The 27,048-nt window shown below is 44.5% G+C and overlaps 11 protein-coding genes across 11 annotated transcripts; 10 read left to right on the top strand and 1 right to left on the bottom strand.

The window, feature by feature from the left end:
* Positions 1-549: 549 nt before the first annotated feature.
* On the top strand, positions 550-3,445 carry AGABI2DRAFT_119954 (hypothetical protein; the record flags this gene model as incomplete). The annotated part of the gene is made up of 6 exons (XM_006463064.1): positions 550-1,023; positions 1,083-1,173; positions 1,227-1,256; positions 1,307-2,895; positions 2,952-3,113; positions 3,164-3,445. The coding sequence occupies 6 exons, from the start codon at positions 550-552 to the stop codon at positions 3,443-3,445; spliced, it is 2,628 nt and encodes an 875-aa protein (XP_006463127.1).
* A 2,070-nt stretch (positions 3,446-5,515) lies between these two features.
* On the top strand, positions 5,516-6,750 carry AGABI2DRAFT_224801 (hypothetical protein; the record flags this gene model as incomplete). Its single annotated transcript, XM_006463065.1, has 4 exons — positions 5,516-5,559; positions 5,638-5,710; positions 5,763-5,792; positions 5,843-6,750. Coding segments are annotated over exons 2-4 (996 nt in total), but the record flags the coding sequence as incomplete, so codon positions are not given.
* A 36-nt stretch (positions 6,751-6,786) lies between these two features.
* Positions 6,787-7,375, top strand: AGABI2DRAFT_194079 (hypothetical protein; the record flags this gene model as incomplete). The annotated part of the gene is given in 2 exon segments (XM_006463066.1): positions 6,787-6,843; positions 6,856-7,375. Coding segments are annotated over 2 exon segments (528 nt in total), but the record flags the coding sequence as incomplete, so codon positions are not given.
* Positions 7,376-8,302: 927 nt separating this feature from the next.
* AGABI2DRAFT_186837 (hypothetical protein) lies at positions 8,303-8,759 on the top strand (the record flags this gene model as incomplete). Its single annotated transcript, XM_006463067.1, has 2 exons — positions 8,303-8,338; positions 8,503-8,759. 2 exons carry the CDS (start codon positions 8,303-8,305, stop codon positions 8,707-8,709), a joined length of 243 nt encoding a protein of 80 aa, XP_006463130.1. The 3' UTR covers positions 8,710-8,759.
* Positions 8,760-10,211: 1,452 nt separating this feature from the next.
* Positions 10,212-10,367, top strand: AGABI2DRAFT_57027 (hypothetical protein; the record flags this gene model as incomplete). The annotated part of the gene is made up of 1 exon (XM_006463068.1): positions 10,212-10,367. A coding segment is annotated over one exon (156 nt), but the record flags the coding sequence as incomplete, so codon positions are not given.
* Positions 10,368-10,403: 36 nt separating this feature from the next.
* On the top strand, positions 10,404-13,220 carry AGABI2DRAFT_74199 (hypothetical protein; the record flags this gene model as incomplete). Its single annotated transcript, XM_006463069.1, has 2 exons — positions 10,404-10,641; positions 12,424-13,220. Coding segments are annotated over 2 exons (1,035 nt in total), but the record flags the coding sequence as incomplete, so codon positions are not given.
* A 93-nt stretch (positions 13,221-13,313) lies between these two features.
* AGABI2DRAFT_56771 (hypothetical protein) lies at positions 13,314-13,595 on the top strand (the record flags this gene model as incomplete). Its single annotated transcript, XM_006463070.1, has 1 exon — positions 13,314-13,595. A coding segment is annotated over one exon (282 nt), but the record flags the coding sequence as incomplete, so codon positions are not given.
* A 3,313-nt stretch (positions 13,596-16,908) lies between these two features.
* On the top strand, positions 16,909-17,313 carry AGABI2DRAFT_73327 (hypothetical protein; the record flags this gene model as incomplete). Its single annotated transcript, XM_006463071.1, has 1 exon — positions 16,909-17,313. A coding segment is annotated over one exon (405 nt), but the record flags the coding sequence as incomplete, so codon positions are not given.
* Positions 17,314-20,547: 3,234 nt separating this feature from the next.
* Positions 20,548-20,979, top strand: AGABI2DRAFT_74096 (hypothetical protein; the record flags this gene model as incomplete). Its single annotated transcript, XM_006463072.1, has 1 exon — positions 20,548-20,979. One exon carries the CDS (start codon positions 20,548-20,550, stop codon positions 20,977-20,979), a length of 432 nt encoding a protein of 143 aa, XP_006463135.1.
* Positions 20,980-25,968: 4,989 nt separating this feature from the next.
* On the top strand, positions 25,969-26,193 carry AGABI2DRAFT_73329 (hypothetical protein; the record flags this gene model as incomplete). Its single annotated transcript, XM_006463073.1, has 1 exon — positions 25,969-26,193. One exon carries the CDS (start codon positions 25,969-25,971, stop codon positions 26,191-26,193), a length of 225 nt encoding a protein of 74 aa, XP_006463136.1.
* A 189-nt stretch (positions 26,194-26,382) lies between these two features.
* Positions 26,383-26,946, bottom strand: AGABI2DRAFT_119961 (hypothetical protein; the record flags this gene model as incomplete). The annotated part of the gene is made up of 3 exons (XM_006463074.1): positions 26,383-26,636; positions 26,697-26,775; positions 26,836-26,946. 3 exons carry the CDS (start codon positions 26,944-26,946, stop codon positions 26,383-26,385), a joined length of 444 nt encoding a protein of 147 aa, XP_006463137.1.
* Positions 26,947-27,048: the final 102 nt, after the last annotated feature.

Consider the following 27,048-nt stretch of genomic DNA (forward strand, 5'->3'; position numbering starts at 1 on the left):
TGGCCCCGCGCTGCAGTACCCGATACTGCTATTCAGAGGATCTTCTTAGTTGATCTATTGTCGATAAACCATGATTAATCACAAAGGTTTGTCGTCAGAGACTCGGTTTTCTTGTGTCCGTTTTTCGTTCATAAATTAAGTACATACTTGATGTGTACGTGATTGATGTCAATGCGCCAGTCCCGCGATCAGCAAGTCTTCAGCATCCCATAAATCCATCCCATGGCGGTCGAATGGTCGCAATCACATCACATAAAGCCTTTTCCGCGCACTCCCCCTTGCCGATGCTCTTTCCCTAGTCCAGCTGCTGCATATTTCGGCGCCTTGAAAGACCCAAAATGATTTCTAGCAATCAAAGCACCGAGTTGTATCAACGCCCAATCATGTGTCTCGAAACATTTGCAAGTTGACTAGCGCCTATCAACTGCCAAAATAGCGTGTGTATTCTTTATATTGCTTCAGGCGATAACAAGGCGATACGTGTGCATGACTCTTTAAAACGACAGGTTGAATGATCTTAGTCCATCTTTTCCTTCTCCATCTTTCTGGATGCCTGCCTTTTCATTCCACCGTCCTCGGTTCCTGCGCTCTCGCCGTTCACGCTCGCAGTCGCCAAAACCTTCTCCGCTAGATCCTCACGATGGTGCAGCTATCGCCCATTCCACTGTACCGGGAAAAGACACGAATGCCACGGCCACTGGCGCTTCTCACCCATCAGTTCCAGGGAATCCCATCGATCATCAAAACTCCACTGACCGCCCTGTTGGTGACAGGGCGTCGGAGTATTCCAATGCTAGTGCTCAACGTCAACCCTCGCAAGTGTCGCGACCTGTCACACCAAGTGGCTTTGTGCCACCATACGCGACAGAAACCCCGGAACCGCACGGCCCTGGTGTCCAGCAACCTACCTTCCTCGCATCTTCCAACTACTACACAGACTCCGTCCAAGGTCAGAAGCTTCTGGAGCCTCTGTCCCCACTAGCGGCACCCTCGCAACAACCTCTCGATTCCGACCCTCTTCTTGTGAGTTTCTCTTGTGAACTCAAATGCTGAAAATTATACTGAAGCAACCTTCCGACTAGTATTTGTCAAAGCCGCAACATCAGAACCCAGCCATGTTCAGTCATGCTCAAAACTTCACTGTGACGGGCGGAAACTTCATCGCGGGGAATGGTGAGATCCCCTCCGCAAAATTCGTTTGCCTGTTCTGACTCAATATCTACCAGTCATTCATAATGATCTCCGTTCTGACCATTGTAAGCAATATTCTGGTTTGACTACCTCTATTGATCACTGCCTCTGCCAGTCATGAGAGACCTCCTGGAGGAAACAATACCTGGAGCAGAATTCGACTCATCCGCTCGTGACCCTCCCCCGCGATGTCATCCTGGAACTCGTCTGGCGATACTTGACCGGTGCCTATACTTCATCCGTACTTGCGACAGCATAAGAAAGATGCGCTGGGTCGTCGGTGCAGCTGGGGTGGGAAAATCGGCACTCCTGCAGAGCGTTGTGGAGTCTCCCAAACTCGTAGCGAGCTGCCACGCATCAGTCTTCTTTTCTATCAACGGGCGTGACAATGGAACGAAAGCCATCGTAACAATCTCCTATCAGCTTGCAGCCAAATGCAAGCCATACCGTCAGCTCATCGAGAGGGAGATTATTGATGATCCGTCACTCCTCCAATCGTCGATGGCGAAGCAATTCTTTAAGTTCATTGTTGAACCTTTCATTCACAACCCTCAACTCAATTCAGTCGGTCACGTCTTGGTCGTCATTGATGGCCTTGATGAGTGCAAACACCCGCGCACACAGCTAGAGCTTCTCCGTCTCATCTCTGACTTCTGCATCACCAACCCGTCTTCGCCCCTCGTATGGCTCATTGCTAGTCGCCCTGAGCAACATATTACTTCCTTCTTTTCTCGATCCGATGTCGCTCCAGCATACGAGAAGGAGGAAATTATGGCAGACTCTGATGAGGCTCGCGCAGATGTTGAGCGGTTTCTTCGAGACGAGTTCACGGAGATAAGAAGAAAGGCATCAGATTCTGTCGATCCACGGTGGCCCCAGGAACAAGACTTGTGGAAACTCTCCAATGCTGCTGGTGGGCTATTTGCATATGCGCAAACAGTTGTCAGATATATTGACGATGCGACTGCTGGGAGTCCAGCCTCGCAGCTTTCTGAAGTACTGAACGTCATTGATAATCATCCGACGACTGATATGCCGCAAGAGGATCATCCGATGGCCTCACTCGATGCATTGTATGCTCGTATTCTGTCTAATGTTCCATCAAAAGTCATGATGAACACCCGGAAACTCTTGCTGGCATTAGCGTTTGACTGGGTTGGTTCGGGCCCGAGTAACTTTGTCATACTATGTAATTGGTTAGGTATGACGCCCGATGATGCTTATGCGGCCCTCAAACATCTCCGTTCTGTTTTGCATGTTCCTACGCGCGGTGAGGCTCATGAGGAGAATCTCATAGTCTTCCATAAATCATTCATGGATTATATATCCGACTTTCGACGATCAGGTTATTTCCATGATATCAAACGCGAAGCTCGACAACTCTTGGTGCGATGTGTATTCAGGATCTTAGACGAGGCTCCCGATGGTGTCGATTTCGCTGATGGATATTATGACACGTTCTACGGCACTTTGCGCCGAGGTCCCGATACTGGTGTCAAGATTTCGGTTATTTGGCCACTCGTCAATTTTACTGACGATACGCCGAGGTTGATTATGTATGAAGCGGCTATTGAAGAGGTTGCAGCTGGGATGAAGCGTAGAGTTCCGACCTTCCAAAACGAATTCTGCATTCGCATTCTATCCACTTGGTTTGAAGAGTATCGTGATAATTTTCCATTTAGTTCGTTGCGCAATTTGGTGTTTGTGAGTTCTTTGTAATCAGTTTCTGCCATGTCCACGAGGCTAAAGTTTTGCATAAGGATGAATCTCGACGTCAGGAATTCGTGAAGCATGGCATACTCAAACAACTGCCCCTCAAGGCCGTCGACGTTTCTCCTGTGATATATAAGGAAGCCAAGTTGCAGTTCCGTCGTTTTGCCACAACGACAAATTTGTCCGATCCATGGAAGCCATCCTGCCCAGTGAGTGAATATGCTTGTTCGTAACCTCCCATTGAATCAGTGTTATGTAGCATGAGCGGGAAGGCATGTGGGAAGGAGGAACTGACCGGGACTGGACGACCGTTTTTCGGTTAAGAGATTGTGATTTCTGTATGGAACGACTTGAACACCAGTTGAAAGATTGGAAGACTCGATTGCCAGATCATGTCGTTCCAGCTTTGTTCACTTCAACTGGTGATTGTTGCGTAGAATTTCAATTTGTTGATCCTGAAGATGGTATTTCGGAGTGGACATACTGGTGGTGGGTGAAAGTCTCATTGGAGGAACGTAAAAAGTATGGGAGTGATGTATAAAGCACTTTGGAATATTCTACGGATGCACAAGACCTGTTGGCGAGATTCTAAATCTTGATATATATTTTAGACTACTGCGGATTGAGGCGAACGAATTGACCACCAGCCTTGTACAATTAGTCTCTCGTCGTGTTCGCTCAGTCTTGCAGCAGTCATTCTCTCGTACAGGGAGCTGCGCCATAGATAAAGTCACTTTGCGATCTACTCAAGATTCACTAGATGCCAGGATGCCTTGTTAACCAAGCACCAGACGACTTCGCTGGCCAATCTGCGGTGACCTGATTTCTTGCCTCGCTTTATCTTCTATCTATCTGGCACGTCCTCCTCACTCCCATCGCCATCAAAACAAAGAACAAAACATAATACCGTCAAAGTTGGCAAGAGTAGCCGAGGGCAAGAGGAAGTCGGGTTGGTCTCCTCTGCCCAGGTGCGTGTGTTCCGTCTACGCCCTCTGTTTCCTTAATCCCTTTCACCAGGTATACAGTAATCGAGTGTCTTACATTCCCTCCCTTGGTTCTCTTCGTCCCTTTGCACTTCAAGCTTCAAGTTCAACCGGCATACTGGCTCCCTCCATCCTCCACCCTCACTCACTCTAGTCTTCCATAGTCACTAGGGAACTCATTCTGCTCATGTTGCGCCAATGACATGCTTTGTTCATGTCGAGGTGGTTGACAACTCAGTTGTCAGCCTCAAACCTTCTTCACCTTCCAGATGCGCTTGTATACCAGTCGCTAATGAAATGTTCTACGGCGATGAGTCCCATTCCCATCTATCATTCATTCATCACTGGCGTGTCTATCGACTACGATGATCTTCCTTCCTCTTTTCTGTCATGATTGGATTTCGACTCTGACCATCTCCACAGAGAATAGAACCGTAAAAGCTGAAGGCGTATAGTTCAAACGCTAGTGAGACGGCGGCGGATACTATTAGGTTGTGTATTGGAATCGCTCTGAGCTGCTGACGGTGTCGATTTCGAGGAGGAGGCGTATGAGAACTTGGGTGAGTTCGTCTAGTACATTACCGCAACTGATGAACTGTAGTCGAGCTTTCCCCCTATAAGATGGTTTCAAGCGGAAATGTGTCCGCAATAACACCACTTGGAGTCTTGGCATGACCATTTGCCAAATCGTGTCCGCGTAGAAAAACTAACCAATTATCTCGCCGAAGTCTGCTTCACAGAATACGTTGTATATATGCAGATCCTCTATACACCACAGACAACTGTTTAATTAGGAGTCCATACGATTTCGAGCTGTTCAAAGTGATTTACATCAGGAAAGGAAGCGGAACGAAATTCAGAGCCACGCACATCTCAGAACAGCAAAAGAAAAGAAGATCGTCCACTACGAATGGATCTCGTAACAACCCTGGCGATCCGTTTAAGCCAACCCAAATCTTCGTGCACTGAACTCGTATAGGACCACTCAGAACACTCACCTTGCGCGATCGCCGAAGCCACGTGTGCTTGTGAATAATAAGTTATATCTGGTTAACCTTCTGTCAATCGAAGCCAGGATGGTGTCCACATGTTGGATTCCTCGTGTCAGGCGAAATATAACTAGCAAGCCAGTGGACAGGCTGGGCGATCTTTCCCTCGCTTCTCCACTTTCTCAATGCCTTCATGGTTCTCTGACCATTTTCCATCCCTGCGTTTCCCGGGCCGCCGTTCACGTCGATCCCCAGCGGGTTCTACCTCCCTTCCTCGCACCGATCCTGCCCCGGCTTTGGCCTCTCCCTCTAGACTTGGCATACCCGGGGAAGACATTGTGAATGCCACGGACACTGGCACTTCTCACCCATCAGTTCCTGGGAATTCCATCGATCATCAACTTAACTCCACTGATCATGACCGCCATGTCGGTGACAGAACGACGGACTACCTTAACGCTCAACTTCTACAGGTGTCGCGGCCTGTCACTCCAAGTCGCCTTGCGCCACCAAACGCGATACGATCGCTTGAACCGCACAACCATGGCGTGCAGCAACCTACCTTCCCCGCACTTTCTTCCAACCACACAGACTACGACCAAGCTCAGCAGTTTCTGGTACCTCAATCCCCACTACTGGCAGCGACACCCTCGCAACAATCCCTCAATTCCGATCCTCTAATTGTGAGTTTCTCTTGTGAATTCAAATACCAATATTGATACTGAAGGAACCTTTCCGATCATTATTCGCCATTGTCGCAGCCCCAGAACCCAGCCATGTTCCATCAAGCTCAAAATATTAAGGTCATGGGCGGAAACTTCTTCGCGGGGAATGGTGAGGTACCCTCCGCGAGATTCGTTTCCCTGATCTGACTCAATGCCACCAGTCACTCATAATGATCTCAGCTCGAACCAATGTAAGCAAAAGTCCTGTTTTGCGGTCCTCGCTGATCAATATCTCTGCCAGTCATGGAGAAACTCCTGGAGAAGACAATACTTGGAGCCGAATTCGACTCCTCCGCTCGTGATCCTCCCCCGCGATGTCATCCTGGAACCCGTTTGCAAATTCTTGAACGGTGCCGACACTTTGTTCGTACCAGCAACGGCAAGAGAAAGACGCGCTGGGTCGTTGGTGCGGCCGGAATTGGAAAGTCGGCCATCATGCAAAATGTCGTCGAATCTCTCGAGCTTGCAGTGAACTGCCACGCATCAGTCTTCTTTTCTATCAACGGACGTGATGATGGAACCAAAGCCATCATAACAATCTCCTATCAGCTTGCAGTCAAGTCCGAGCTGTACCGTCAACTCATCGAGAGGGAGATCACCCGCGATCCAGCTCTCCTTCGATCATCAATGGCGAGGCAATTCCTTAAACTCATTGTTGAACCCTTCATCCACAACCCTCAACTCAATTCAGCCGGTCGTGCATTGATCGTCATTGATGGCCTCGATGAATGCAAAAACCCACGGGCACAGCTAGAGCTCCTCCAACTCATCTCCAATCTCTGTATCAACTACCCTTCCTCTCCCCTCGTATGGCTCATTGCCAGTCGCCCTGAAACACACATCACTTCCTTCTTCTCTCGACTCGACGTCGCGCCAGCATATGAGAAGGAGGAGATCGCGGTAGACTCTGACGAGGCTCATAAGGATGTTGAACTGTACCTTCGCGCCAAGTTAACCGAGATCAAAAAGGCATCAGATTCAGTCGATCCCCGGTGGCCCGGGGAACGGGACTTGTGGAAACTCGCCAATGCTGCGGGTGGGCTATTTGCATATGCGGACACAGCTGTCAGATATATTGGCGATGTGAATGTTGGGAGCCCAGCCTCGCAGCTCTCCGACGTGTTGAATGTCATCGATAATCATCCGATGACGGATGTGCCGCCAGAAGATCATCCGATGGCCTTCCTCGATGCATTGTATGCTCGGATTCTGCTCAATGTTCCATCAAAAGTCATGATGAATGCCCGAAAAATCTTACTGGCGTTAGCATTTCACTGGGTTCATAGAGGCCCGGATAACTTCATCCTACTATGTAATTGGTTAGGTATGACACCCGATGACGCTTATGCGGCCCTCAATCATCTCCGTTCTGTTTTGCGTGTTCCTAGGCGTGATGAGGCCAACAAGGAGAAGCTCGAACTCTTCCATAAATCATTCATGGACTACATATCCGACTTTCGGCGGTCCCGGTTTTCCCATGCTATTGAAGATGAAGCTGGACAGCTCATGGCCCAATGTACAACCAGAATCTTAAACGAGGCTCCCGATGGCATTGATTTCGGTGATGTAGATTATGGATTCAGTTTAGGCACTCTTCGCCGTGGTCCTGGTACTGGTGCCAAGATTTCGGTTACTTGGCCAGTTGATGAAGGCGTTGGCACGACTAATGCCACGAGGTTGCGGATGTATCAACTGGCTGTTGAAGAGGCTGTACTTCGGATGTTTTGGGATGGGGAAACGACCTTCATTCACATTCTATCCACTCGGTTTAAAAAGTATTTTAAGGGTTTTAACTATGACTATTTTCGCGACTTGGTGTTTGTGAGTCCTTCGTAATATTTCTGCCATGATCATGAGGCTGAATCTATGCATCCAGGATGAATCTCGACGTCAGGAATTCATGATGCAAGGCATACTCAAACAAATTCCCCTCAAGGCCGTTGGCATTGTCGTTTGGCCAAGTTACAAATGTATTGAGTTGCAGTTCCGTCGTCCTGCCACAACAGCGAGAAATCTGTCAGATCCATGGAACCCATTGTGCAAAGTGAGTGGAATGTCCTTTTCGCGACCATCCATTGAATTAGCGTCGTGTAGCATGAACGGGAAGGCATGTGGGGAGAAGGAGATGGCCAGAACTGGAAGACTTCTATTTGGTTGAAAAATTGTAATTCCTGCAAGGCGCGGCTTCAACGCCAGTTGAAAGATTGTAAGACTCGATCACCAGATCATGTCGTTCCAACTTGGTTCACTTCAACGGGATTGTGTAGCGTAGAAGTGCGATTTGTTGATCCAGATGACGGTATTTCGGAGTGGACATACCGGATTTGGGTGGAACTCTCATTGGAGGAACGTAAAAAGTATGGGAGTGATGTTTAATGTACGACTTATTCTATGAATGTTATCTCGAGCACTTTTAAATATTCTACGGGTGCGCAAGACATGTTGGCGAGAATCTAAGTCTTGATATATATTTTAGACTACTGCGGATTGAGGCGAACGAATTGGCCGCCAGTCTGGTACGCGTAGCCTGCATATTTTGTATGGCTCGATGGCGAGATACACGCGGTACAGTGCAAGTGATTCTGCTGCGGCGTGGCCTACAAATTCGATTTACATCAGGATTATCGAAAACTACAGTTGGTGTCAACAATGCCACTCAGTGTCAGCTCATCAGCGCATGAATGTGTCTACCTAAAAACACATGTATGAGACAAAATTCATTATACTCGAGGATAAGGTGACTAACGTTCAATCCCAGTCAAAACTACTTAGAGTGAATTAGAAATCTAGAGATATCTACAAATGGTTATGGGCGAGATTGATTTTTATAGGGCTTGATCAGATTTCTGATGATGTTTTTCGTCGCGAGCCGGATAGTCACCAGTCAACCAACATTATGAGTTGGGATTGAGGGTCTTAGGCTATAGGGCCCGAGATCCCCAGGCGGTGAGATCGAAGCTGGAACGCAGTCGGGTCACCCCCAAACGGAGGGCACCGACACAGCCGACGCGTTCCGGGGAGAGCTCACCCCCAAAAAGAGGTGTCTGGAGTGTAAATAGATTAAAAGGACGCTTACCTACCTGGAGTAAGACATTAAGTTGCCAATGACTCATAGCAAGCCCTCACACAAGGGTATCAAGCAAGAGTTGTCCAGAGTGAAAACTCGCTCTAAAAAGGCCATCAAACAGGCATAAAAATGAGAGCGAAGTTTGCTCTAAAAAAGGCCATCAAGTGGGCATAGAATATGGGTGAAGACTTAGGTTCACCAAGAGCGAAGGTTGCTCCAAAAAGCCATCAGGTGGGCATAGAACGTAGGTGAAGACTTAGGTTCACCGAGAGCGTAGATTGCTCTAAAAAGAAGGCCATCATGCGGGCATAGGTTGTCCTCAAAGGAGAACATGAAAATAAAAGATGTAGAGGTGCGGAACGTATAGGACGGCACCGATAGAGTAGTAATAGTAGAAGAGATAAAATGTGACGTGTCACTCTAATCACAATTGATCATATGGTTCACACACACGGTCGTCGCTCCGAAAAATCAGACCACGCTCGTTCCTCGCGCGTTCTTCCACTTACGCATTTATGACCAACAGGTGATCATGCAAATTGTGTGCGTCGTGGGATTATTTCAGGCCCGGGTTTTCGATCCTTTGTCTGGGCCTATTTTGTCCAATCCCTTCTCCGTTGCCATCTGCGCCTACCTCACTATCTCTGCTCTCCCCTATAAGAATGGCCCGTGGTCTAACAAATAAAGGAAAACAACAAGAAAAGAAGAAGGGGCTTGCTTACATGTGCGGCTGTTGCTTCTGTCGCTATAGTCTTGAGCCCATTTCTTATCGTACCTACAAGCGGCATCAAACCAGGCTAGCAGCTCTAGTAGCTGAGCAAACGGCTCATGATCGACTCGCACCTCCTTCCTCCACAAGTCTATCCTTCAACCAACTCCACTCCGGAACGACCCCGAATCCGGCCACCATTTCAGCCAAGATATTCCTGATACCTCTGGCTTTGAGGAGGGCATGTCAATGGTAGAGGCTCTTTTGGACACTCATTCTACAATGTGAGAGCTCATTTGTACGCAGGATACAGCTCCGCAGCCAGTATCTGTTCAAGACGTTTCTGGAGCGCATCTGGGTCCGGCGGAGGGCTCATCTGTACCAGGTACCAGCCATATTGATGGGGGGAGTGGTGAGGATACAGGAAATATCAGCGACGGAGGGGGGGATAATATTGGCGATGATGAAGCTCTCTTTGACTATAGGCTTGATGCTCCCATAAACATTACTCGTGCTGATAAGCAGATTACAGACCAATTCATCCTTGAATTAGAGAGCGCGTCACTTGAACAATCCTCCATGTCTGAAGCTGATATCGCACAACTCCGACACCCGCCGGAGCAACACATAGACGTAGAGTCTGACTTCCCACTCAAGTATTCACTGAAATACTACATCAACACCCTTGGATCCTCGGATGAAACGTATAAGAATGTTATCCATACATCCCATGAAATGCAACGGGTTATTGGCAACAGCGTGGAATTTCTGTCGCACGGTGCAGTCAAGAATCGTGCCAGGGCCCTTGCTCGTATTGCAACGGTTGCTCACCACATGTGCTCCCAGGGCTGTGTTGCATACACCGGCCCATTTTCTGAGCTGGAGGAATGCCCTACCTGCTCAACTTCCCAGTGGGATTCACTCAAGCTGCAACAGGGGAAAAAAGTTGCTGCTCAAAGCTTTACTACCATCACGCTGGGGAGTCAGCTTCAGAATCTGTATTCCACCCCACAAGGTGCCCAAAACATGCGCTATCGTCGAGAGAAAACGCTTGAAAGACTTGCTACCAACAACCTCACCCTCTTTTCTTCACTTGACGACTATACCGATGGGTTTGACTATCTCAAGCGGTGTCGGAATAGCGAGATAACAGACCAAGACATCCTCTTGATGATTTCCCTTGATGGAGCCCAGCTATACGAACATCGCGACTCAGATTGCTGGATCTATATATGGGTTGTCTTGGAGCTTTCTCCTGATCAACGTTACAAAAAAACTCACGTACATCAGCAAAATGTCATTTTTCTTAATTCTACTTGGAATTACTTAATGACAGGTTAAGACTATAAAGAAGGTTCAGGAGTCCAAGAACACCCTTGTTACTTAAATGGTTCTTAGAAATATAGCTCAAAGATAAGAATAAGAAAACAAAGAACCATAAAAAATTAAAAGTAGCTGACCTTGTCAAAAAATAAATTCATGTTTATCTCAAGGGAAAAAAAGGAGAAAACCAAGGATCAAAGGATGTTTAAAAGAACTAAAATCTTTCAACAGAAGCTTAAGTTAAATCAAGATCATCAACTTTTTCGAGTGTAGACAATTTTATGTTCACTATAAAATATGTTTAGAGAGACATTACATTATATGCTCTGTTCTACTGCCTGTAAAATTCCGGAAAAATCACGACAAATCTTAGAATATTAAAAAAACTTAAGTTTATATATAAGCTTTTGTCGAAAACATACCCGTTATGGAGATATCAAGATTCCATCATGGGGGGGGGGGGGGGGGTCATTGTCCAATGCAGATAGACTCGTTGTAGAGCCTGCTCTACTAACCGTGAAATTCTGGAAAAATCACGACAAATCATAGAATATTAAAAGAACATAAGGTTATATGTATGTTTGAGTCGGAAAACATACCAGTTTTAGAGATATAGAAAAACATGACAAGAATGTCATGTTTTATACTTGTTCCTGGGCCGATTTTCATGTTTTAAGAGTGCAAATATATGTATTCAAGGTCCAGGAATTCGGATCTGGTTTTAGATTTATTATCCGATCAATATTTGAGGAGCTATAGCGCAATTTTGTGTTTATCATATGTTAAATGTGCCATATCTCAATAGGCTTTCATCCAACAAAGAATCTGATTGGATATTTGGACTCCCCGACCTCAAAACTATAGGAATACACTTTTAGATCATTACAATCCGTGCAGAAATGACCCGTAAATATCTCCTACCTATGATTTGAGGAACTTTGACTCGAAAATTACAAGTCCAGCAGTCACATGATGTCATGTGACATGTTGAACTTCTGTTTCGAGCACAACGTTGATTCTTCTTCATCACCACCATCATTCTTCCCCTCCCCATCCTCCCCCTCCCCCTTTCTTGCCCTCTAGGCCTGTAATATGGTAAGTAACATCCTCTTCACCTTCCTACCTCTCCCCCAGCTGATTCTAAGCTGGTTTAGGACGCTTTTTTGCCTATTTTGGACGCTTTTTTGGGGGATTTTTGGAGGCTTATTTAGGGGGATACTTGGGGAGATATTTGAGGGGATACTTGGGAGATATTTGAGGGGATATTTGGAAGGATTTTGGGGATTCTTTGGTTACTGGTGAGTGCTCTCTATCTCTGTATGTTTTCATACTCATTTGTTACTTGTAGACTATTCATTTTCTCATCATCACTCCCTCATCTTTCCATCTCATCCTTTTGTATAGATTGTATCCAATGTATTATATTTACTATGCTAATATAATCACTTTGTTGACTTATTCACTTTTAAGCTTCTTATTATTGTCTTAGTTGACCTTGAGTGTCTTAATTATGTACTTGAGTGACTTTAATATGACTTTTTACTAATCTATCTTTATGTCAATATTTTTATATCTATGAGAAAGACATCAACTAAGTACAGTTTAAGTGACTTTTAAGTCATTTCCAAGAACCTTAAGATACACAGGCCTAAGTATCATTAAGAAGATTCAGAAAGGTATCCATTCTTAATTGTTTCTTAATGACCAATTAAGAACAATTAAGAAAAAATCTTTTTTGCTGATGTACTTCCTGGTGGAATCATTCCCGGTCCAAATAAGCCGAAAAACATCGATTCTTTTCTTTTTCCAAGCCTATATCACCTAGCTGCCTTGCAAAAAGAAGGTCTTAGGATCTGGGATGCTTCTACAAACTCGGTCTTTACTGGTATACCTAAAGTCTATGTGGGAACAGCAGATGCACCTGGAATGGTCTATTTTTCTGGTTTAGTGGGCCACAGTGGTGCTCGCGGATGCCGGAACTATTGTGAGCTACCTTGGCGTCATAAACCGAGGACATCCCATTACTACCCCGTTCTTCAACTACCCCACAACTACAGCTCTTTACAGAGTCAACCGTTTGCAGACTTGGACCTGAACCAGGCATCCCCTTTCTTCGAACAAACTAAATACAACTCAGATCTCCTTCGGGTTCTACAGGCTACAAATAATTTTGAAGATGTCCGTAAAGCAACTGGGATATCTAAAGCCAGCATTTTTGGTGGTCTTAAAATGCCGCTGGGTGTCCCTGGTTCTTTTCCACTTGATATGATGCACCTCCTTGCTCTAAACGTTCCTGAACTCTTAATTGGACTTTGGCGGGGAACTTTCCGTTGTGATAAGAAAGCTGGTGATGATACTAGTTTGTGGGATTGGGTTGTCCTCAAGGATACTGCGGATAACAAAGTATGGACATCGCATGGCAAAAAAGTAGCAGAGCTGTCCAGATACCTCCCTTCCTCTTATGATCGACCTCCTCGTAATCCAGCTGAGAAATTAAACAGCGGCTATAAGGCCGTTGAATTCAGCGTTTACCTGTACGGGTATCTTCCAGCTCTCCTTGAAGGCACATTGCCACCGGCCTATCTTCAAAATTTCCATTACCTTGTTCGTGGAGTAAGACTTATTTCCCAGAGGAATTCAACCTTTCGAGATCTAGAAGAGGCTCATAAATGCCTCATATCATTTCTCAATGGATTTGAAACACTATATGTACAGAGAAAGGTCAGCCGCATGCATTTTGTGCGTCAGTGCCTTCATACGCTCTGGCATCTTGTACCAGAGACCAGAAGGCTTGGTCCACCAGGGATTTACGCTCAGTGGACTATGGAACGTCTTATAGGTCTGCTTGGGCAAGATATCCGGCTACATTCCAATCCATATGCAAACCTACGGGAAATTGCCATACAGCGATGCGTTGTAAATTCTCTCTACGCCTGCTATCCTACATTGGACCCAACAAAACCCATTCTTCCTCACACTGCGAGGCCTCTTGAGAAAAACTACATTCTTCTCCATCCACATGAGACGTCCCCTTTCATGATTCAAAATGTTTTGGAGATAGAGACATTTACCAGTTACATTCAGTACCATAATATGGATCCTGATGACGTTGTCTGCACCCGTCATGCTCGCCTTCGTCTCCCAAATGGACAAACTGCTAGAACGGCCTGGAAAGAGGACCAACATGCTGAATCTCATACAAACCGTATGGTAAAGGTTAGTTGATCAGATTGATTTCTAGTAGCTTATTAACAGTGCTTGACTTTTAGTTGAAAGCACCGCCATCTTCAGTACAACAGCTACCGCTGTTTGGTGAAGTACTGTATTTTCTTCAAATCAGGTCCAGTGATGCAGTCCGTACATGTGCTATGATCTCACTTACATCTTCTCCTTGCCTTGAGACGTTAAAGAAGACATTCAATGCCGTATGGGCTGTGTCATTTACTAGGTATCAGCAGGTTGCCCTCTTTGACTACCATGAGGTTGTTGCAGTTGTTGCGCTACTACCTTTTCACCGTGATCATGAATATTTTATTTTAGAAGAAATGCAGTTCGGAGTTTCAGTTGGAGTAGATACGGATGACGTCGATGAGCTGTAGGACATATCAATTAGCACTATTTGATTACTGTGTTCGTTGTTCAGCTAAATGTGAATTTAGATGTATGCACAAGATAATGTCATGTGATTTTGATTCATCAAATGAATGATTTACAATAGCTGACTTCGCATCTCTCATGCTCACCCTATCTTCACGTTATTACAGGGAGAGCCGATCACTCAGACGAAACTCATGGTGCTCGCTAAAAAGGTTGGCAAATTTTGCGCGGAACTCTTTTCCCTTGTTCTCAACTTCCCCTCCTAACTCAGGATCCCAAGTTGGACGCATGAACCAGACACGCATGTCAATCTCCCAGCTCAGACCTCTTTAACACGGATGTCCACAAAACTCTGGCCCATTGAGGTGGTTGATTAGGAATGGACCAGCGGCGTGTTGAAAGTCCAATACGTTAGGGGTCTTCCTATCACTTTCCCCAAGATTCTCGGTTACAACAATCCCGGCAACTCAACATGAAGAATTTCCTCTCTATATATCTCATCTTTCCTCTAGCGTTGGCCCCCTGGCCAAGGTCCCCAAAGTTATCCGCTGGTTCAATGCCGCTTCGCCTCGCAATAGTTTTCGATTCGATTCTCTAGCTAGAAGGAGAGTGCAGTGCCCGAAGACTTTCAAGACGCTATTCGACCTACGGGCCAATTTCTCAAGGCCGATAACCCTCAAGCCCTTGTAGTTGGATCTCACCCTACAACTCACAAGCAAACGGTATCACGGCCTAAACACATTTAGCCTAGTAATCTCTCTAGCGAAGGTAGCTTTGACATAATATAAGCCTAGCTACAGCATAGAAAACCCTTCGCTACATAGAATGACTGAGAAGTGTAACCACAGGATATCTAAAGGAAGGACACTCGATCTACGCGAGCTCGCATGACAGCCATAGCTGGGGTCCCCGTAGGGAAAACTGTACCGATGGGAGAAATATGACCTTACCAATTGGAACATCAACCATTGGTCTATACGCGAAGCGAATACAACGTGTAGCTACGACGCATAAGTACTATTAATTATATTCGCGAACACGGCAAGGTGAAGGGACTTAGTCGCTACGACGGTCTGCTTATGTACCCTATGTCGCGAATAGGAAGTCCCATCATTTAACAAATTCGGACGAAGTACGCGAAGTGCCATCAAATACGAGTTCCCTTTTTGGTTATACCCGAAGTGTAGCTACGATCGTAACTAAAAATATGAAAGAGAGCTAGGAGCTACTAGGAGAAACAGAGATAGGTCAGCAGCCAGAGAAAGATTGCCCAGAAAGAGTAACTGTTAATCAGCGGATTACATGATCTCATGAAAGCTACTCCTAAAACGGGTGGTATGACTCGAAGGCTTAGTAGCTACAATAGAAAAGATGAGCAAGCTACGATATAAATACCAGAGTCTTAGTAAACGTAGCGTACCTGAACCAAAATAGCTTAGAGAACCATTAGTATAAAAAGCCTGTAGTTAGTGAGCGAGAGGTAAGGAAATTGACCTGCTGAAGCTCTGCAATTGCATTTCGCTACTCAGTGAATCCTATTTGTGGTGTTATCTGTGAACTTTTCCTTCGGACGCTAAGTCCAAACTGAGAATCATACAAACTTGAGAGAATTGTAATCGAAAACCAGAGAGGATTATTATCGAGACCTTGAGCTACAACTCGTTGACAGTGTGTGATAGCTTCGTGTTAGCTACTTGGATATCGCAGCTTGCATCACTTCGGTAGTGGTGTAAGTCAGTGGCCTTGTAGTTTGTCGGTATAAGTCGGTAGCTTCTCGCTAAGTCGATATCGCAGCTTATATCTACCCACATTGTTTGGTACGCATCGCCTGCCTTAGCACAGCAGCGTAGTTGAACTTCGTCGTGAACAGTCCTTCTCGAACCCCTAGATTCCTTACTCCTCGAGTAGCTACAATTGAAAAAGACCTTAAAACCCGAAAACAATCTAAAACTTTCAAAACTTCACAAAACATATCTGTCTCTATCTTGACTTCTGATTTAATTCTCCCACGAACTTATAGTTTGTGCGTTAGTGAAACCCTTTTTACAATTTTACTTCCGTAACTACTGTCACCTCTACATCTGGAGCCCACCGCGAGGGAGTTTCAGATCTCTAGAAAAGACAGCCTCATTTACAAAAACATTCTAAAGAGAAACCATTGTCGCACTTTATCAGTACGGCATCCTCGAGTAGAAGCAATCGTCGCGAAACTAGACTAGAAACAGTCGAATTTAGTGACCCAGAGAGAATCCTTCGAGAAGCACGAAAGAGCAGACGTTCGTTAAAGAAAGAACGCGACACACTCGACAGATTAGCTACTGAAGTAGGGCTTCCTCCGGAGCCAGACCTCACTACACTCTCACCTTTGACCACATCGCCTGTCGACCCAGAAAGTCCTCGCGAAGACCCCACACTACTACCTGTACCCTCTACAGAATATATACCAGGTCAATTCGACCTTAGCGAACAAAGTCGCTACTTTTCCCCAAATCTTTCTATTCAAGTTCCGCTTCCTGCTTCCTCTTCGTCTTCTTCTCACTCAGACTCTCGAACTTCAACCCCTGTATCTCCTTCAATTTTTATTCCTTCTCGTTCTAATTCACCTATACCAATGGCACACAGCCAAAAAATGCCGGCACCTCTCACTAGCGGAGCACCGAAGTGGGATGGCACCGAAAACTTGAATGATTTTATTTACCGACTCGAGCACCATCTCGAGGAAAGTAATATAACCGATGAAGCTAGAAAAATGAAGTGGGCCCTGGCCTATGTAGACTACGAGACAAGGAAAGAGTGGATGGCCTTTCCAGAAGCTCAAGGAAAGTGGGAAGATTTCAAGAAGAAGCTTCGCACAGAATACCTGGAGCTTGACGCAGAAGAAGTAGGATCGGTAGCTCAAATGAGAAAGCTAGCTGCGACTCATCGTGGCATTTCTATGAGCGAGAAAGAGAAGCTACTATCTTATCGAAGGAAGTTCCTCACATTGGCGGAAAAATGTGCAAATCCGCCGGCCTTAATGTCCAACCGCGAGTTAGTTGAAGCTTTCGTGTCCGCGCTAGACGATAGCTTTAAGGAACAGCTTAACAACAGACTTAGCTTAACTGGGACTTTAAGGAATGCCAATAATACGGCTAGCATTCTAAGGGAAGATGATCCCTACGAGTATAAAGAAGTTGTAGCTAAAGCAATTGACTTGGTCAGTCGCCGAGCTATGATGGGATCGTCTACTCTGAATACACAAGGAACTCTAGCTAGCACGAACACTAGAACAGTTACAATACTCAAACGAGAGAGCCCTACTCCGGCAGTAGTACAGATGAGTACCGAGATAGAAACGGTTCACCAAGAATTGAATCAATTAAAAGATACCCTGGTGATTAACCAAAAATCGGTACAAGGCTCTATCGACGCATTGAAAGCAGCAATAGCTACTCAGGTTACCTCTTCGCGAAATGACAATAACTATCGAAGCGGCGGAGGTTTCCAGAATAACCCTAGACCAATGGAGCCTAGACAAGGATGCTTCTATTGCAGTGAAGATCATAGATGGATAAACTGTGCTTACAAGGCACAGGACGAGAAAGATGGTAAAATAAAGATAGACGGAAATAAAGTACGATTCGCGAATGGGACTGGAATCCCTCGAGAACCGGGAGCTACAATTCGAGATAGTGTGAAGAAGTATCTACCGGTTACAGTCGCCCTACAAATCTACGGAGGGATAGGAGAAGACTTAGAGATAGACACAGGGACTCCAGACATGGTAGATACCCCAGTAGCTCCGAAGGCATCGAGTTTCGCGATGCAACAAACTGTGAACGCGCGAGAGCTCGAGCTGGAACGTTTGAGGGGACAGTTAGCTGGTATGCAAGCTGTGATGCAAGGCATAAGCTCAATCATAAGGAACATCATAATGGATAAGGAACAAAGAATTATATTCATATAGTAAATACAATACATCATGTATAATACAGACTTCCTAAAGAGGAAATAGACCCTGAAAAAAGCGGACAAGAGGGATATGACAGCAGCCAGGGGAGTAGAAATGGAAAATGGGGGGAAAATGATGAGAAATGTGATTCTAAAAGTAACAAATGAGTATGAGGATATGAAGAGTCAAAAAGCACTCACCAAAGACTAGAGATCCCCCCAAAACTCATCCACATATCATCCTCACATCTCCTCTCAAAACCCTCCCAAAATAGCCCTAAAAAAGCGTCCAAAATAGGCAAAAAAGCGTCCTAAACCAGCCTAGAATTAGCTGGGAGAGAGCTAGGGAAGGGAAGGAAAGTTACTCACTTGAATATAAGCCTAGGAGAGCAACAAGGAGGGAAGGGGAGGGAGGGGAGGGGAGGAATGATGGTGGTGATGAGGAAGGATCAACGTTGTGCTCGAAACAGAAGTTCAACATGCCACATGACATCACATGATGTCTGGACTTGGGATTTTCGAGTCAAAGTTCCTCAAAACATAGGTAGGAGATATTTTCAGGTCATTCCTGCATGGATTTTAATAATCTAAAAGTGTATTCCTATATTTTCGAGGTTGGGGAGTTTGAATATCCAATTAGATCTTTTGTTAGATGAAAGCCTATTGAGATATTGCACATTTAACATATGATAAACACAAGATTGCACTGTAGCTCCTCAAATATTGATTGGATAATAAATCTAAAACCAGATCCGAATTCCTGGACCTTGAATACATATATTTGCACTCTTCAATCATCAGAATCGGCACAGTAACCAGTAGAAAACATGGCATTCTTGTTATGTTTTTCTGTATCTCCATAACTGGTATGTTTTCCGACACAGACATACATATAACCTTATGTTCTTTTAATATTCTATGATTTGTCATGATTTTTCCAGAATTTTCCGGTTAGTAGAGCAGGCTCTACGACGAGTCTATCTGTAGTTGACAATGACCCCCCCACCCCATGATGGAATCTTGATATCTCCATAATGGGTATGTTTTCGACAAAAAACATACATATAGACTTATGTTTTTTTAATATTCTAAGATTTGTCGTGATTTTTCCGGAATTTTAAGAGTAGTAGAACAAGACATACAGCATAATGTTCTTATAATGCTATGATTCTTGCCTTGTTATCTGACTTATGAGCCTATGTTTCACTTATGAGATACTGTTTGACTTGTCAGTAGCCTTATGAATTTTTGTCTGACTTGTGATTTAACCTTTGGTCTGACTTATGAAATGTCCTGTGCTTATGCTGTCTTTGTATCCAACTTATGAATTTATGATAAACTTATGAACTAATGTGTGACTTATGTGTAAACTTCTTGTCTGGCTTATGAAAAATTATGAACTTATGCTATTTTGGTGACTTATGTGCCTTAAGTTGGTCTTTATAAGGCAAGCATAAGGCAACTTTTTCATAAGTTTGCATAAGTTGTGTGACTTTTTGCTGATGTTGAGGGGACAGTTAGCTGGTATGCAAGCTGTGATGCAAGGCATGCAGATCCGGTCACCTAACCCACCTGCTGTAGTAGCTACGGAAGAAAGCGAAGAAGATGAAGAAGCCATGACAATGCAGGCTTTAGCGAAGTTACTGGTGCAAACCAGAAAAGATAATAAATCACAGGGTTTTTAGGAGGCTCGAAGACGAAGCCAGCTCCGGAACCCAGGGTTAGGATCCGTGAAGATAAGGCAACCGAGGGCCGACCTAATAACATAAACCCTGTAGATAAAGAAAAGAATAATAATGAATCGAGAGAAACTACGAAGTTTCCTTACTTAGGGGTACCAAAAATGAAACCGGTAGTAGAATTTCCCCCTCTACCAGCTAAGTACTTCAAAGAAGAAAAGAAAGGACCTAGCTACAAGCAACAAGCAAAGATTGAGGAGGGTATTAGTATCGAAGAAATGTTAGAAAAATTCGGAGAAACTGAGATAAAGCTCTCGCAGAAAGAGCTTCTGGGAATGGCGCCGAAGCTTCGCGAAGCGCTTAAAGATTTACTCAGTAAAAGAAGAGTACCTACTGGTAACAACAATATTGTTGTTGATAGAGATCAAGAAGAAGAACAGCTTGATTGGACCTACGCTAGTCTCAACAAGCTAGGGACGGTACAAAAGATACAGACAGAAGCTAAGAATAGAGAAGGGAACCCAGTGAAAGTTTGGAAAGTTAAAGAACCTCTGACGCAGTACTTAACAGCGGTACCAGCCGAAAAGCAAGAGAGATTGGTGTTCACCATAGAAAAAGAGGAGTCTCAGAGCGCCGAGACAATGGGGGAGTTACGCGTAATACCAGCAACTATTAACGGAGTCCGTGAGGAAGAAGCGTTGTTGGATAGTGGATCTCAGATTGTCACGATGAGTAGAGAGGCCGCTAGTGAATGTAAGCTAGCATGGGACCCATCTATGGCGATTAATATGCAAAGCGCTAATGGAGGGATCACCCAAACATGTGGGCTAGCTAAGAATGTTCCCTTCCTCTTCGGAACAATCACGGCGTATCTACAAGTGCATGTTATCGAAGATGCACCTTATCGAGTACTACTAGGGAGACCGTTTGATGTTCTACTAGAAAGTAAGATAACGAACTCAGGAACAGGGCACCAGTTCATCACCATAACTGACCCAAATACCAAAGAATGGGCCTCGCTAGCTACCTATGCAAAAGGGGAGCTACCGAGGACATTGGAAACAAATTTTTAATGCACCTCGAGGATTTCGAGAAGTGTCTGGGAAATGGAGGAGAGGTAGCATGTATAATAGAAGAAAATGAAGGTAGCTTCACCATTAGTGAAGTATTACCGGTAAATGTGAAAGCGTTTACAGAAGACGAAGTGAACATGCTCTATCTATATAAAAGTATTGGTGGAGCTACACAGGAAAAACAACTCCTACATTACTATCTGAGAGAAGTAGTAGCGAGTGCGAGTTCGAAAAAGTCTATTCAGGCAGTAGAAGAAATGACAGAGCAAAGCAAACCTTTGCTATCATTAGCTAAGAAATATAAACCTGTAGCTTTGAAGGTACGACCAGTATTGGGAGAGCTACCTGAAAAGTTTCGTATTATAAGGAATATAACAGGAGACCCATTAGCCGGTTTACCCAAGTTACCATCAAGTCCGCCGGAGTTCACACCGAAAGGAAGGTATACTCAGGAAAGAAAGGACAAAATGGATAAACAACATGACGGGGACTTTCTATTACCTGAAGAAAGGAAGCTAATGCATTGGATTATAGCCGAACAAAACGAAGCGTTCGCGTGGGATGACACGGAGCGAGGAAATTTCAAAGCGAAATATTTCCCGCCAATAAATATACCAACGATAGCTCATACTCCGTGGGTACTAAAACCTTTCAGAATACCACCCAGTATCTACGATGAAGTTTGTCGGATTATTAGACGAAAGATTGACGCAGGGGTTTATGAACCTTCTAACTCGTCGTATCGGTCTAAGTGGTTTTGTGTAATTAAGAAGGATGGAAAAAGCTTAAGGATTGTACACAGTCTGGAGCCATTAAATGAAGTTACAATAGCTCATTCAGGGCTACCACCCGCTACTGAAGAACTAGCTATGCATTTCGCAGGAAGAGCCTGTAGCGGAATCTTAGATTTATATGTAGGATATGATGAAAGATTGTTAGCGGAGTCTTCACGAGACTTAACTACGTTTCAAACGCCTTTTGGAGCCCTTAGGTTAGTTACGCTACCGATGGGATGGACCAATTCGGTACCAATCTTTCATGACGACGTTACGTATATCCTACGAGACGAGATACCCGAATATACAATGCCATACAGTGACGGACAAAACCGTTGCAATGTTTATAACACCTTCAAAGATACTATTATAGCATGTGACAAACTAACCGTGACATTACGTAATTGACATTGTTCGAAAGCTATGCTTCGTGGCTTTAATTCGATAGTAATACCATTATGTAATTCTAAATATTCATCAAAATACTGGCAATGTACTAACAAAGATGCATTGCAACAGTTTTGTCCCTCTCATTCACCAAGTACAAATCTCTATGTTTAGTACTTAGTATAGCCTCCCTTTGCCTTGAGTACAGCTTCTACCCTTCTAGGCATACTCTCTATCAAATTCTGACACACCTCAGGCTTTATATCATTCCACTCCTTATCCACTCTTGTCCAAAGTTCTCCAATTCCCCTAGGTGCTTCTTCATACTCTTCAAGCTTGATTTTGAGGTGGTCCCAGAGATGTTCAATTGGATTGAGGTCTGGAGACTGTGCTGGCCATGGCAACAAATCAATGTTGTTCTCTTTGAACCAGTTCTGGGCCTTTTTAGACTTGTGCTTGGGGTGATTGTCCTGCTGAAATATGAAATCCTCCTTTTCTTTCCCATAATACTCCACACTATCCTCCAGATTGTCCTCCAAAATGCTAACATATAGATCAGCATCCATTTTACCTTTAATTTGGCATGCATAGCCACATCCCTCCCAAAACATACAACCCCACATCATCAAAGAACCTCCTCCAAACTTCAAAGTCCCAGACACCAGTCTATCACTCAAGCCTTTTCCATCCCTTTTCACACCCATTTTCTTCCATCTGACCCCAAACAATTAATCTTTGTTTCATCAGACCATACTATCCTTTTCCAGTCTTCTATAGTCCAGTTTTGACGAGCTAAAGCCCAGTCCAAGCGATCCTTGCGGTGTTTGGCCTTGAGCAAAGGATGTTTAACCTTTACTACAGCCTTCATACCAGTGCGGGAAAGAGTTCTACGTATGGTCTTTGTAGAAATTGAGTGGGGCAAGCTGTTGGCAAGTAGTCTCTTGACTTGAGAAGCGTTGTCAGCCTTTTGAGAGGTGATTAAGCGAACAGCGTAGTGGGTATCAGAAGATGTAAGCAGTCTAGGACGACCACCTGAGGATATAGCAAGGTTGGGACGGTGCTTGGATCTAATTCCAGATATAGTGGAATGATGTATGCTGGTAGAAGTAGAGATTTCATGAGCTGATGCTCCTGAATCAAGCAAATAAAGGATATGAGAGAGCTGACTTGGAGTGAGGGGCTTCATTGTAAGGAATCATGCCAAAGATGCTCTGTATATATACTCAAAGTGTGGCTGTGCTGACTTTTCATCTTTGTTGAATGTGGCTGTGCTGATTTTTCAAGTCAGTCAATGGAGTCAGGTGACTTTATACTTGGTGAATGAGAGGGACAAAACTGTTGCAATGCATCTTTGTTAGTAAATTGCCAGTATTTTGATGAATATTTAGAATTACATAATGGTATTACTATCGAATTAAAGCCAAGAGTCATGGCTTTCAAACGATGTTAATTACGTGATGTCACGGTCAGTTTGTCACATGCTATAATAGTATCTTTGAAGGTGTTATAAACATTGCAACGGTTTTGTCCGTCACTGTATATTGATGACGTACCAATTTGAGGACCGAAGACTCGCTACGAAAGAACAGATGGTAGCTACGAGGTAATGTCTTTTAATAAAGGCATTAGGAGGTTCATCTTTGAGCATCTAGAATCCACGAATAGGCTCTTACAAAGAATGAAGTATGCAGGAGGAACGTTCTCGGGACCCAAGACCACCATTTGTGCCGATAAAATAACAATCGTAGGATTCGATTGTTCGTATCTAGGCCGAAAACCGACTGTAGATACTATTGGGAAAATAATGAATTGGGGAGACTGCGAAAATACTACAGATGTAAGGGCATTCCTCGGCACAGCAGTAATGTGTAGAAATCACATTGAGAAGTTCGTAGAAACAGCAGCACCGTTGTACGAGTTATGCAAAGCGAAAGTACCATTTGTATGGGAAGCTACGCAGAAAGCAGCACAAAGTGAGCTTAAGCGAAAAATAAAAGAATGCTTCCATACGCGAAATCCTAAGTTTGGTAGCGAACAGCCGATTGTAATGGCAGTAGATTCGTCATGGAGGGCAGTAGGATACTATCTATATCAGCGAGATGATATTACGCCTACCAAGATTCACTACATAAAGTTTAACTCCATACTTATGGACGAAAGACAACAACGCTACTCCCAACCTAAGCGAGAGCTAGTAGGATTTAGAATGGCTTTAGAACAAGAAGATTATCTACTAAGAGGATGTAGACATCTAGTAGTAGAAACCGACGCGAAGTATCTCTATGGGATGTTAAATAATCCTGGAAGGATGCCTAACGCAACGGTAAACAGATGGGTTGACTACATAAGGACGAATTTCTTCTTCACTTTGGTGCATAGAAAAGGAAAAGGGTTCGGGCCCGATGGATTATCAAGGCGAAAAGCTTACCCAGGTGACGATCTATCCCGAAAGTTTGACGACGGATCGGACAACGAAGGAGAGGAACTTACGCTAGTCAAAGAAACGGAGGAAGAGGAAGACCCTCTACCACTAGAGGCGTTCCTAGAAGAAATAGATTCGCGGACTGGGTTTCTCCAGGAAGTTATAGACGCTACACCTAGCTTCCAACTGGAATTGGAAGCTGGAGAAGCGAATACACGTCGCGAGATATATGAAAGACGAAAGTTGGCACTACAAGAGGGTTGTCCCACTGAAGTTAAGATTTTCTTAAATACTGTCGCCGATCAAGAAGAGTCTGCGCTAGATAACACAGTGGAAGAAGAGCAACCCTACGATGAGCAAAGAAGAACGGAAATGGCTCGCGAACAAGACACCAGGATCCCACTCATTAGGGACTGGTTAGCTTCGCATAAAAACAAGAAAGAGATGGAAAATCTCTCTACAAAAGATGCGAAGTTTCTAAGAGCTGTATCCCACTTCTGGCTAGATAAAGACGGAAGACTCTACAGGAGGACTGGGAACGGTGATTTCTTGCAGCTAGTAGTAGAGAAAGATAATAGGATGAATATAATGAGAGAGCTACATGATAATACTGGACACCGAGGGGCATACGCAACTAATCGCTTGATAGCTCAGCGTTTCTGGTGGCCAGAGATGGAAGCTGACATTACCTGGTTTGTGAAGAGTTGTCACTTATGCCAGATACGACAGCGAGCGGCCATGGAGCTACCACCCGTGGTAACCCATACACCGTCGATCTTCCAAGTCTTACATGCAGATACAGTTCATATGACACCTAGCTCGAATGGGTGTAAGTATATAGTACATGGGCGATGTGCTTTATCTTCTTGGATGGAAGCTAAAGCACTACGAAAAGAGGACGCGAGATCGATTGGTCAATGGCTGTTCGAGGATATTATGTGCCGTTGGGGTACAATAGTTAAGATAGTAACGGACAATGGATCGCCATTTAGAAAAGCTGTGAAATGGTTAGAGGAGAAGTATAACATTAAAGGAGTAGCTATCTCTCCATACAATTCACAAGCGAATGGAACGGTGGAGCGACCACACTGGGACCTAAGGCAGATGCTTTACAAAGCTACTGCAGGTGACATAAAGAAATGGTACTTTTACTTACCACACGTAGCGTGGGCAGATAGAGTTACCATTCGGAAAGGTATGGGTTGTTCTCCTTATTTTATGATCACCGGTGCGCACCCTACGCTACCACTAGATATTGTAGAAGCGACCTGGCTAGTCACATACCCAGACACAATAGCTACTCATTCAGAGCTAATCGGACTTCGAGCCCAAGCCCTAGCTAAGCATGTGCAGCATGTAGACGCTATGAGACACAAGCTAACAGACGAAAAGGTTCGACGGGTAATGAAGCTACAAGAAGATAATAAACATAAGATAAAGAATTATCACTTTAATTCAGGTGACCTAGTTCTAGTCAAGAATACTGCGATAGAAATGTCGGCAGACAGGAAAATGAAGCCCCGGTATCTAGGACCCATGATAGTGGTAAAAAGACTGGCCGGAGGAGCGTATATCTTAGCTGACTATAATGGAGCAGTATGGCAGAATAAGGTAGCTAGCTGCCTTTAGGGTAATACCATATTTCGCGAGAGAAAAGATCAAATTTGGAAAAGAGGTACAGAAGCTACTCGACTCTACTGAAGAAGAGTTGAAGCTACTCGAAGAAGAAGTAAATACAGACGACCTAGTAGAAGGTTATCTAGAAGATGTAGATAGCGAAAGGGAAGAAGCTACATCTAGAAAAGAATAGTTAAGAAGCTAGATAGTGTTGAGGGACAATTTGGAAATCATCATCTCCAACCAAAGGAACTCGGTGATACTCTGGCGGTAGTGCTCAAAGATCTTACCGAAGGAATGAGTTTTAGACATCATATCGTCCACTACCGAACTCTGAAGTTCTTGGAAGAAAGCGCGCTGGTGAGAAGAATTGACCTCGCGTGCGCCCATGTTGACCAAGCGAAACGTATCGACAATGTCACTACATGCTTTCGCTACTTCGGAAATAGCGGCCACTTGGGGATAAGAAGTGATGAGTCAAAACCTCGATACAAAGGAAGGATGAAAAGGCTTACAAGGGGGATAATCATTCTCTGGTTCTAAGAGAGAGAACTGAGGCGTAGCTAAGAGCCTGCGAATCTCCTGGGTAAAAGCCTTCCAAGAGAGAGTTGAGAAATTATGAATATAGCGAAAAATAAAGAACGTTGTAGCTACCTGATGAGGGGTCATAATGTTCGACCGATGCTTATAGGTATCGACAGCTTGGATGAGTCGATCGACTATGTCGTCAATACGTTGGCGGTTGCGACTACTAGAAGCGGACATTGGGTTGCTGGTAGCTTAAGCACTGGAAGACTTGGAACCTTTTAAAAGAAACACTACTTCAGGGGTCACTTCAGGGGTAGAGAAAAAACGAGCATATATAGT

Source organism: Agaricus bisporus, assembly GCF_000300575.1.
Source record: "Agaricus bisporus var. bisporus H97 unplaced genomic scaffold AGABI2scaffold_8, whole genome shotgun sequence".
NCBI lineage: Eukaryota > Fungi > Basidiomycota > Agaricomycetes > Agaricales > Agaricaceae > Agaricus > Agaricus bisporus.